This window comes from Phyllostomus hastatus, unplaced genomic scaffold (genome assembly GCF_019186645.2).
Source record: "Phyllostomus hastatus isolate PE091 unplaced genomic scaffold, TTU_PhHast_1.1 phas_scaffold_182, whole genome shotgun sequence".
Classification (NCBI taxonomy): domain Eukaryota; kingdom Metazoa; phylum Chordata; class Mammalia; order Chiroptera; family Phyllostomidae; genus Phyllostomus; species Phyllostomus hastatus.
This window is the reverse complement of record NW_025334013.1, coordinates 1,025,034-1,036,052: the sequence shown is the minus strand read 5'-3', so window position 1 is coordinate 1,036,052 and position 11,019 is coordinate 1,025,034. Positions and strand designations below refer to the sequence as shown.

General features: G+C 66.9%; 1 protein-coding gene across 2 annotated transcripts in view; it reads left to right on the top strand.

Moving 5' to 3' along the window:
* MMEL1 (membrane metalloendopeptidase like 1) overlaps positions 1-11,019 on the top strand; it is a 29,323-nt gene that overhangs the window by 6,161 nt on the left and 12,143 nt on the right. Inside the window, exons 2-6 of one of the 2 annotated variants that reach the window (XM_045858863.1) lie at positions 2,291-2,454; positions 7,593-7,670; positions 8,307-8,363; positions 8,702-8,863; positions 9,072-9,152. In XM_045858863.1, coding sequence (XP_045714819.1) covers positions 2,301-2,454; positions 7,593-7,670; positions 8,307-8,363; positions 8,702-8,863; positions 9,072-9,152 — 532 coding nt within the window. In that variant the 5' untranslated portion in view covers positions 2,291-2,300. The remainder of the gene's footprint in view (positions 1-2,290; positions 2,455-7,592; positions 7,671-8,306; positions 8,364-8,701; positions 8,864-9,071; positions 9,153-11,019) is intronic. The other variant, XM_045858864.1, reaches the window with a different exon arrangement.

Sequence of the window (11,019 nt, the reverse complement as noted above, 5' to 3'; positions counted from 1 at the left end):
GCCGGTCAGGTGTAAAGAAGGGAAGTCCGAGCTCGGATCGGAACCTGCTCTGCCCGGGCCCCCGGCCCCAGTCGGCAGGGCTGGGGCAGCTGAGTCTCATCCCCGAGCACTGGCTGCCCGCCCAGCCCAAGCCCCCGCCCTGCCTCCCAGCCAGGGCGGCGGAGCGAGCCTCAAGACCCCAGGGGCCGAGGGAGGCAGCATGGCCCACGCCGGCAAACGTGGGCGTCTCTGGTCTGGGCCCCCCCACCACCAGCCGCTCTGCCCGCACCCGTCACGCCCGGGCGAGGCCCCCAGAACCTCCCTGGGGACCGACAGGAAAGGACGCCCGAGACGGAGCCCTCGCCAACCCACCGCCCACCCGGTGCTCGGGTGCTGACCCCCGCACCTGTCGGCCAGGTGGGCAGTGTGGGAGAAGGGGCCGCCCTCCTTCCCAGCAGTCTCTGCGGCCCCCTTGGATGGAGGGGTCGAGGAGCAAAGGCAGGGAGGGTCAGGAGCAGGGCCAGAGTCCGTGGAGGGGACACCCACCCAGGCAGCAGGGAGCCGGGGCACCCAGGAACCGCCCTCGGCCCCGCCCCCGCACCGGCCGTCGGAACTCGGAACGCGGGGGGCCCCTGCGTCACAAAGGGGCCTGGCAGCCACCAGGCCTGACGGAGCCCCGAAGCCACTGCCTCCTGCGCCTGGGAGCCCGCCCGCCCGGCCCCGCTCACTCGAACTCCAGGCCCTCCTGACCCCGCCCTGCCCGTGGGGACGGCTGCTCTGAGCGGCTCAGCGGTGGGTGAGCCGAGGGGGGCCCTGCCCACCGGACCAGCCCTCCCAGCAGCCCCCAAGAGCACCCTCCGAGCCCTGAGCCCATTGCCCCGGGGCAGGCGGGGCATTTCCCACGCAGCTTCCCCTGTACCTGGGGCAGGAAGCTCCCAGGCCCAGGGCCCGTCCCGTAAGGACCCCGTGTTTGCAGCTGCAACACCCTTGGGGGGCCGCAGCCAGGCTGTCGCTGCCCCAGCCCCAGCCCCGGGCCCGAAGGCTGTCACTGCCCCAGAGCGAGCAGGACGGGCCAAGCGGCTCCTCAGAGTGAGGCAGGGAACTCCTCGTCCCGGCCCACCCCCACCCACCCCCCGGTCACTGGTGGGACCAGAGCCCCAGACTCAGACGCTCGGCCACGGCCCAGAGCAGTCCCACTGCCTGTCCAGTCAAAGACGCTGACCAGTGCCGAGGCAGCGGGGCCCCGGGAGACACCCCTGCCTTGTGGCACTGATATCTCCAAGGGGCAGGCGGAAGTGGAAATAGAAATAGGGTGGAGGTCTGGCAGTAAACAGAAATAAGCCTGGGGTGCAGGGGTGCTGGGGCCGACTGCACCAAGTCCGAACCCCGGGGGGGCCTCGCTGGGGGGCCTTGTGCAGGGATTGAAGGTGGCAGCGGGTCTGGGTGGGGAGGATGGCGGGGGGGCACGTGGGAGGTGACAGGGACCCAGGGTCCTGAGATCTGTGTGGGCCTGGCTTCTCCCCTCACGCCAGGGCAGGTGGCAGGTGGCAGGGGGACACCCAGAAGGGTGGGAGTCCGTCTGAGATGCCCCGTGAGCCAGGACAGAGGTCAGGCCGGCCCTCGGCGTCGGCCCCCGGCATCGGCCCCGGGGGTCCTGGCGACCGGGCACTCCCTGCAAAGGGGGTGCACGCACACACACCCACCCACACATGTGCACGCTCCCACAGGTACACACGCATGCAGGTGCTTGCACGCACACTCATACACGTACACGGAGCACCCCTGCTCTCATCGCACACTCACATGCATGGGCTAGAATGAGCGTGTGGCCCGTGGGTGTGAGTGGCCCTGGCAGGTTTCTGTGCCGCAGCCCCCCAGCCTGCTCAGGGCGGTGGGCCTCCCGGACCCGCCACATGGATCCCGCGCTGTGAGCAGTGGTGGGGGGATGGGGGGTCCGCAGACCAGTCCCTGCCAGACCCGGGACTGGGAGAGGCCAACCTGCAGAAGAGGCTGCCATTGGGACCAGCAGGCTGGGCGTCCCCCACCCCGGGGCCCCGGGCACTCAGAGACCCCGGCCCAGGAGGGCGTGGGCAGCCTGCAGCACAGGGGCGAGGGTGAGGGCACGCACTTGGCAATGGAGAGAAGGGCTGAGCTCCCCGAAAAGCCCTGGCACCTGCTCCCAGCCAGCATCGGGCCCTTCCAGCCTCAGGCAGGGCCTCAGAAGCTCCACGCCGTGCCACCCCTGCCCTGGGTGGGCGCCGCCCCTGCCCTTGGCCTTGGGGGTGCTCAGCCGTGCACTGTTCTTGCCTAGAGACGCGGCGATGGGGCAGCTCGAACACCCGGTGGGGACAGTGGAGACGGCCGGCAGGTCCAGGCAGAAGCGCCCCAGCTTCCTGGAGGGGAGCCTGCTGCTCCTGCTGCTCCTGGTGACGGGCGCCCTGGTGGCCCTGGGCCTCCTCTATGCCCAGAGCCGAGGTGAGTACGGGCCCCCTCCCCGGGCCCAGGCCCCCCCACACTTCCCTCTGAGGGGTGTGCGTGCTGCCCCCCCCCGGGCGGGGGCGGGGGGCGGGGAGCAGCCTCCTCCAGGGGGCCAGGCGGAGGTCTGCGTGGGCACCGAGGCTGCAGGGCGGCACTGCGACCCCAGCGAAGGGCCACTGACCTGCGGGGAGCCCGGGCGCCTTCCCGCAGGCTCTGCCCCGGAGCCGGCTGGAGCGCGGCTGGCTCCGCAGGCTCTGAGCCCGCCGGCCTCTGCGGGACGCCGATGCGCAGACCAGGTCCCCGCCTCTCCCATGGCCCCATGCCCGCCGCAGTTCCCGGCCGGCCCGGCAGCAGGAGCCCGAACTCCCGCTCGGGGACCCGCAGCGTCTCCTGCTGCCCCCGCGGCCTCGCTGCAGAAGGACCCGCCAGGCCCCTCCTCCCCAGGCCCCAGGAAGGCCCCAGTCGCGGGGCCCGTGGCTGCCCAGACAGGCTGCGTTGTTGGAAGCCGCTGGAAGGGCGCCAGGCTGGGGGCCCGGAGAGATGGGAGGGGCAGCCCCCGCCTGCAGTCCCCTCCCCAGGCCCCTCCCCAGCCTCGAGGGGCAGGGGCAAGGCAGGGGCTCAGGTGCCTGCACCAGGGCACCAGGCAGCCCACCAGGCCCCCGCTGCACCCTCGGGGGCCCGTGCACCGGGCGGGCACGGCAGGCAGGTGCTGCGGGCCCCTCCCACAGGCTCAGGAGACCCGCAGGAGAGGTGCTCATCCCTCTCCACAATGGGCACCACAGCCTTTGTGCTAGAATGTTCCCCCACTAGACAGCACCACCCGTACCGTCTGTGGTGGGGCCATCCCAGCATAAGCCCACCCCGGGCGAGGCTGCACCTGAGAACCAGAAGCAGGCTCAGCGCATGAACGTGGTGGGCCTCCCCGCTCGGGGCTGCTGGGGGCCCCACCCGCTGCAGCCGCTGCGGCCTGGCCCCTCCTGGTCTCCTGCCAGGGTGGCCGGGCACTGCCACCTGCATGGGTGTGGGACGGGGGAGGGGGAGGGTCGCTCGGTGCACAGAGCCCCGGGGAGCCCAACCCCCAGGGCACCCCTGCTCAGGGCTCCCCAGCCCGCTAACACCTGGCTTCAAGGCTTCCGGAAAACAAGGATGAGCTCGCCCACCCAGCTGTGGGCGCCAGGGGACCCGGCCTCTCCTCCGTAGTGAGGAGCGGCGAAGCCCACTCCACCGAGGGGCACTGTCCCTGCCCGGGCTGCCTCCCCTTCCCGGCCGTCCCATAAACACCAGCGCAGGGTCGGCCACGGTTCCCCCATTGGGACTCCTGGGCCCACGGCCCCAGAACCAACCCCCAGCCGACCGCAGCCCAGCCTGGGCTCGCACTGCAAGTGTTTTCTGTGAGGGTTTGTAATTCTTCATGTCTACGTTTTATTTCCACCGTGATCTGTTTTTATTGACGCATGAGTTATTTAGAAATGTCTTGTTTTCGTTTCCAAATGCACAGGGATTCTTTTAGTTACCCTTTTACATTGGTTTCTAGCTTAATTGCTTTGTCGTCAGAAACCATGATTCACGGAATATGGGTTCTTGGCCGCCTGCTGGGTCTCCCTGCGGGGCTCGCCCGCGCTCGGTTTCAAACTCGACCGGCGTGGCTCTCCAGGAGACAGCCCACCGCCCCTCCATGAGGCGGGGGCGGGGACACGGACACACCCGTCAGATGCATCACAGCTGCTGTGTGCTTTTTGCATTGTCTGAGTCTTTTAACGGTTGAGAGGTGTGTGTGTTAGAACGTTGCACCGGAGAACTGTGCGTTTTCCTTGCAGTTGAGTATCGATTCACCTCCCCTCGGGTTACATTCTCATGTGGATACAAGTGTAACATCAGTCTGCCTTCCGATACACGTGACTCTGTGCTGGCTCTGTCTTCACACTGCTTGTTGCCCTGCATTCCGATTTGCGTTCAGTTCTGCTTGGTCTGATAGAACAGAAGGCTTCCTCTGTTTTTCCCAGTCTCTCTGTTGAAATGTTGTGTCTTTAGCGTTCGATGTAGCGGCTCCTGCAACAGCGGTGGAAGGTTCGGTCTGTTTGCGTCCCCCGCGACGCCGGGAACGGCCGTCTTCCCTGCCGTGTCCTGGCCGCTTCTCAGACCTCTCCTCCGGCCTCCTTGCGGCCCGCGCTGCTGTTCCTCACTCCCTTTTCCCTGGGCTACCTCGGAGGTTGCATAGCTCCATCTGTTACAGAACAAACAAGGGGGGCCTGGGACGATATACTATTATTAAAAGAAGCCCCCGGGTCTGTTATGTCCGCCACCAGAGGAAAGACGTCTCTCAATGCCAGAGATTTGTGAAAAGGAAAGGAAATGTTTATTTAATGCTATACAAACTTAAAGTAGTGACCTAATGTCTTTATCAAAAAGTCCTAAAGTCCCTTAAAAGACCCACAGACAGACACAGTCCTTCCTTCCTTCCCCCTTTGCCCAGTCTAGAGAACCGTATCTCAGGAAAGGAAATAGAAGTCCATGGCTCAGGCAGTCCTCTGGTTCTTCCCAGTTAGTCCTCCATCTCGACTGGGAGACCTCCCTGGGTTCCCGGCACCCTCGGCTGAGTCTCGGGGATCTCTGCTAAAACCAGGTGGTGGTTCCCCTTCTAAAGCTGCGGGGGTCCCCACTTTGGCAGAGGCACGTGGTCCTCTCTCAGGGCTGCGGGAAGGGAGAGTCCCCACTCTGTCCAGGCCGCGTGGTTCTCCCTCTCAGGGCTGCGGGAAGGGAGAGTCCCCACTCTGTCCAGGCCATGTGGTTCTCCCCCAATGGCTGCCGGGTCTGGGTTTAAATCCCCGCGCCAATCTTCTTCTGCAGCCCCATTTCCGACTCCTCCCACACTTGGGCACACTTGCCCTCAATCTGCTGTCTTCTCCAGCTTTTCTGGTCGCCATCGTGGGTCTGGGCAGGTGTCACCCCATGTCATGGAGCCAATCTTCTCCCAGCTCCCACACAGGCGCTGTAACTCAGGGGACCTGCCCCCCAGTCCCATCTTGGGGGGAGATCCCTTTCCATCCCCCTGGCCTTGAGCCTGGCCATAGCTATTTAGCATATCTAAGCGACCAGCCAGAGGCTATAGGTATGCTAAATGACCACGCCATGGATTAGCTGCAAAGCTGCCCTGCATGCTCTTGCTCTGGGTGCCCCTTCCCCCAACTCACACCTGTGTGGGGAGGGGTGGAGACACCTTAAAATCTCCTGGACACCTTGAGTTCTGGACCCCATTTCAAATGCCCATTTGGGGTCCCCCCTCTCGGCTGCACCCTGTAACACATCTTTCTCAGGAGTGTGGGGCCGGAAGTCCGCACTCCGTCCGTGCCCCCTGGCGACTCGGGTGCGGCACCCTCCTCCCCGTCGGATTTGTCACCGGGAAGAGGCCAGCGTCCGAGATCAGGAGACGCGGCCGGTTGTGCCCGGGAAAAGGGCCATGCGGGGCCGCGGCTCCTTGGTCTCGGTCGGCTCCAGAAACGTTTACCCCAGAGCCCACGGCGCCTCGGGCGACTCGAGCTGTAGTCTGAAAACTGGCCCGGGACCGGGACCATCCCCACCCGGGGCGGGGGGCGGGCATGGCCCGTGCTGGGGCCTTGGGGCGGGGGGCAGACGGCAGAGAGACGCAGGCAAGCTGGAGCGGGGAACGGACCTCTCCAGCCTGGGTGGTTTGTCGGGAGGTGTGCGCGGTTACCTTGGAAAGGGTCTCCTCCGCTTCTCACACTGAACGTGCACGCAGACTTTCCCAGTTTCCATTCGTCTGCTAAAGGGACCACCGCCCTGCGGAGGTCTCCACCCGCCCCTCGAGAGCCCTTCACTCACTCAGCCGGGGACTTGAACGCCGTGCTCTCGGACTCTGGCGTCCGCTCGCCGAGCCTCGGGGCTGCTGGGGTTCCCTCCTGGGCGCCGGTCACGTCTGCCTGCCCCTCCCGTGCGGGGTTTCTCCCACCGTTCCGGCACCGCCCCCTCGTGACCGCTCGCCATCCACGTGCAGGCGCCGCGGGCTGCGCCCAGCCCCCAGCCCCCAGCCCCACTCCCCGTCTGGCGGAGGCCGGCACCTCCCCCCGCGCTGGTCTGGTCGAGCGAAGGCAGCCATGGGGGCCTGCTGTCCCGGGAGGGCCGGTCCCTCTGTCCCCGAGGGGGTGGCCCGCTGAGGCCCCCCCGATCTAGCCTCTTGTCCCAAGGCTCTGGGCTACTGAGGTGGGCAGGCGCCACGGGGCAGCCGGGACCCACGCCCATTACCCCTGCACTTCCGCTTCTGGTCTGTGGACGTTCCGCTCTGAAGTTCAGGTTCGCGCCCCCCCCGCCACACACACACACACACACACACACACACGCACGCACGCACACCCAGCAGGGAGCTCTCGCTCCTGCTCCCCTAGCGCTGGTGCTCCCTGAGGGCAGGCCCGGGGGAGACCCCTCGGGATCCCCGGGGCCCAGCACTGGGCCGGCTTACAGCCACCAGCAAGCTTCGGACAAGCGCGTGGACAGGGGCTGATGGAAAGAGCGGTGGCTGGCAGAGGGAGAGCCCCCCCGCCCCGCCCCGGGAGTGCCCAGCATCTCCAGGGCTGCCCGCCCCTCTGAAGCCACTGTGGCCAGGGCTGGCCCTGGACCCAGCCCCGCCCGCCCGCAGCCCTGACCCGGCCCAGCCCCCGCTCCCTGGGAGCAGGGGCAGCTTTGCGCTTTGAACAGTGAAGGCGGAGGGACTGTAGCTGAGCGCGGCCACTGGGTCCAACAGGACCCCCAGGGCGGCCCACCTTGCGTGGTGGCGGCTCAGGACCGGGGGGGTGGGCAGGAGAGGAAGTCCAAGGGAAAGGGGGGTCCCGCCTGAGGATCCCACTGAGCCCGGCAGACGGTGGCACCCAGGGGGCGGGGCCTGGGCCTGGGGCTGGCAAGCGGGGAAGCCCGCATGCCCCTCCCACTCAGAGATGAGTTCCGCTGGGGCCCCGGGGGATGAGCCCTCACAACAGAGGGGAGGGCGGTGGCCCCGTGCAGGGAGCCCCAGGAGCACCGCAGGGCGCCAGCACCGAGCAGAAGGGCAGCGCCCTCCCAAGCACCCCCAGGCGGCCTGGGAGCGGGAGGCCGGGGGGTGGAGCAAGCACCGTGTTTCTCCCCAGGGAAGCAGCTGCCACCCCTCCTCAGCCGGCTGTGCTTCTCCCGGGAAGAGGAGACCCCTGTAGCTCGAGAACCCCGAGGTAGTCTCGCCCTCCCCACCAGGCACGCCTGCCCTGGGCGGACGGGCGGGCAGCCCCCAGCCGGGCCGTGTCCACTGCAGGCCCAGGGTGTGTGGGCAGCGCGGGGGCCTGCAGAGGACAGGGGCAGGAGACAGGAGGCTCCCCGAGTGCCGGGAACCAGCCGGAGTCAACTGTCCCCAAGCCTGGGTGCTGCCCCTGAGGACCGGCAGGGACACAGTGGTACAACCAGCCGGACGGGGTGGGGGGGTCAGATCTGGGGGCCAGGGTGTGCAGCCCGGGCAGCCCGGGCAGGCTGCCTGGAGGAGCTGGCCCCTGATGGGGGAGAGCTGGCTGGGCAGGCCGGCAGGAAGGCATCATGGCCGGCTCCAGCCCTGGGGTCTGGGCCGCTGTGGGGGAAGGGGTCCACCGGAATGAGGCTCTCCCCAGCTCCAGGCCTCAGGCCCCGGGGAGGACGGGCGGCCGCCCTCTGGACTTGTCCTCAGGGTGCCCGGCCGGACCACGCTCAGGGACTGGAGGTGGTGTGGAGGCCGGGCCCCCCTCCCTGCACCGCACCCCACCCCACTGGCTCCGGCCCCCCCGCCCCGTACCCCACCGGCTCGCTGCCTCCCTGGGGCTCACACTGCTCCTTGCCCGCAGCCATCAAAGTGTCCCAGCAGGACGAGATCTGCACCAGCCCCGGCTGCGTGATAGCAGGTGAGCCCCCGCCCTCCTCGCCTTCCTCCACCTGCCCTGCCCTGCCCTGCGGCTGCTGGCGACAGCCCAGAGGGAGACTGCCGCTGGAACAGAGGGCAGGCCCTGGCCCTGCCTCCGCGGCGGGTGGGCCGAGGAAGTGGGCTCTGCCTGGAATGCGGGCTCCCCGAAATCAAAGAGCAGGGAATGGAGAGATGGGCACTGCCATGGGGGGTCAAGGCCGCGTGGCTGGTGCAAGGTGGCTCTGGAGGACGAGTCCCCCGAGGCTCGGAGAAGGTGCCCACCGTGCGGGGGGCCCACGGCTGGTCTCCCCCCTTCCTCCCCGCCCCGGGGACGGGCAGCCGCCAGGATCCTGCAGAACATGGACCCGTCCCAGGAGCCCTGTGACGACTTCTACCAGTACGCCTGCGGGGGCTGGATGCGGCGCCAGGTCGTCCCGGAGACCAACTCGCGATACAGCGTCTTCGACATCCTGCGGGATGAGCTGGAGGTCACCCTCAAAGGTGGGCGCCTGCCCCCCTCGGGGTCAGCAGGGGGGCCAGCGGGGGTGGCCTCCGCCCCCCCAGGGGAGCAGGGATACCCTGGGATAACAGGCCAGCGGGGACACGGGGACCACCTGTCACTGAGGGTGGCGCGAGCATGAGGACCCGTGACCTGGCCCCCCCCAACATCCTCCTCAGGCCTCCGTCCAGCTTTCCTCTGGGCCCACAGGGGTGCTGGAGAACGCCACCAGCGAGGACCGGCCGGCTGTGCAGAAGGCCAAGACGCTGTACCGCTCCTGCATGAATGAGAGTGAGTGGGGGGCAGGGGTGCCCCCCCCGCCGCCCCGCCAGCTCCCGCCTGAGCTCCAGGGGCCCCACCCCTGCAGCATCGCACAGGGACACGGGTGCCCCTCGGGACTCAGGCCTGAGGGACTGTGGCCGTGCCCCCCCCCACCTGGCCACTGCCCCCTGGCTTCCCGAGGGGCATGGACTTACTGCCAGCTGCTCATGACCCTGCTCACACCCTGACCCCAGCACAGGCCATGCTCTGTTCAGGCAAGAGGAAGACAGGGAGAGGCCGGGCTGGGAGCCCCCAGAAAAGTGTGTGTGTGTGTGTGTGTGTGTGTGTACATGCCTGTGTGTGTATGCATCTAGGTATACATGAGAGTGTGTCTGTGCGTGCATTTGTGCCCACGTGTGTGTGTGTACAAGGGGGGACCCCAAAACCCCAGAATTTTCTTGGGGGGGGCCCTGGTAGTTCAGGCTTCCCCCCAGGTGAGTGCTCTAGGGACCCACCTGTGTCTGCACCAGCTGGCGTCATTGTGAGAGGCTGCGTTTGGCTTCAGTGCATTTTTTTTAAGACTCTTGCAACGCATTTGCCCCTGCATGGTGGGTGGTTTACGAGCGCACCTGCCCACACTGCACTGAGCGCTCAGCCGTCTTTGACCAAAGTCGGCATGACCCCGTGCCCCACCCCCCCGGGGGTTCACCCAGTCCGGCCCCAGCAGCTTCTTCTTGTTTCTGGGGTGAAAAGTCCTCGAAGGGAACGGTTTTGCCAGCATAGAGGAGGGGAAACAAACAATAGCAGAAGCACTGAAAGACATCCAAATCAGAGCTTTCAAACCATTCTGAGCGGTGGAAAAACCGTCTCGACAGGTGTATTCCGTCGGGTGGAGAGGGCTTTGCCCGAGACTGAAGGTTAAACGTGTGAGGATAAACACACAATTTTTATTCATCAGTTCCGGTGTTTTGGGGTCTACCCTTGTATGTGCACGTGTCTGTAGGTGTGTGTGTGTGTGTGCACGTGGGTGTGTGTTGCAGGAGAAGGTCCCCTGGCACCTGCTGGTGCTGGAGAGGTGGGCTACTTGGGCCCTCCCGACAGCTGTGGGACCACCGGCACGGGGCTTTGCAGGGGTTGGGGGGTGGGGGGGGACTCGACTCCCGGGACCAAGTGGGCCAGTGGGGCCTTGTGCCCAGGAGCCGGTGGGGGGCGTGGATGGAAACCTCCCAGGAGCGGCCGCCAGGGGTGGGGGGTGGCGGCCGCACCAGCCCGACCGCAGGAGGCGGACTGGGTGGTCCACCAGCTCCTGGGGACGGTGGGGGGCCCTGCCCCGACACGGAGGGGGTGCGGCAGGGCTCCTGCTCACTGGGCTCTGGGACAGGGGTGCAGACGGGTCTGGGCAAGAATGTGTGTGTGTGTGTCCCAGTGTGTGTGTGTGTGTGTGTGTAGGTAGGTACATGTGTGTAGATGTGTGACCATGTGTGTGCATGCCCGTGTGTGTAGTGTGTCTCTGTGCGCACACATGTGTGCGTGTGTGCACGCATGCTGGCGTGTGCATGTCTGTGTGCATACGTGCTTTTGTGTGTGTCGTGTCTGTGTGCACACCTATGTTTGTGCACATGTGTGGGTGTGTGCCCATGCCTATGTGTGCCTGTCTGTGTGCAGGTACATGCCTGCGTGTGCACCCATGCATGTTGCTCTGTGTGTGCGTGTCAGTGTGTGTTGCGGGGCCCACTGCGAGCTTTCTCAGCGCTCCGGTTCCCAGCACGAGGACTCACACATTTGGGCACCTTCATCCTGTCTGCCCTGGACCCCCTGCTCGGGGGCTCGCAGAGCCGGCCCGAGGGGCAGAGGCGCTGGGGTGCAGGGCCAGCTGTGTCCCGGGGTCTCCTGGGAG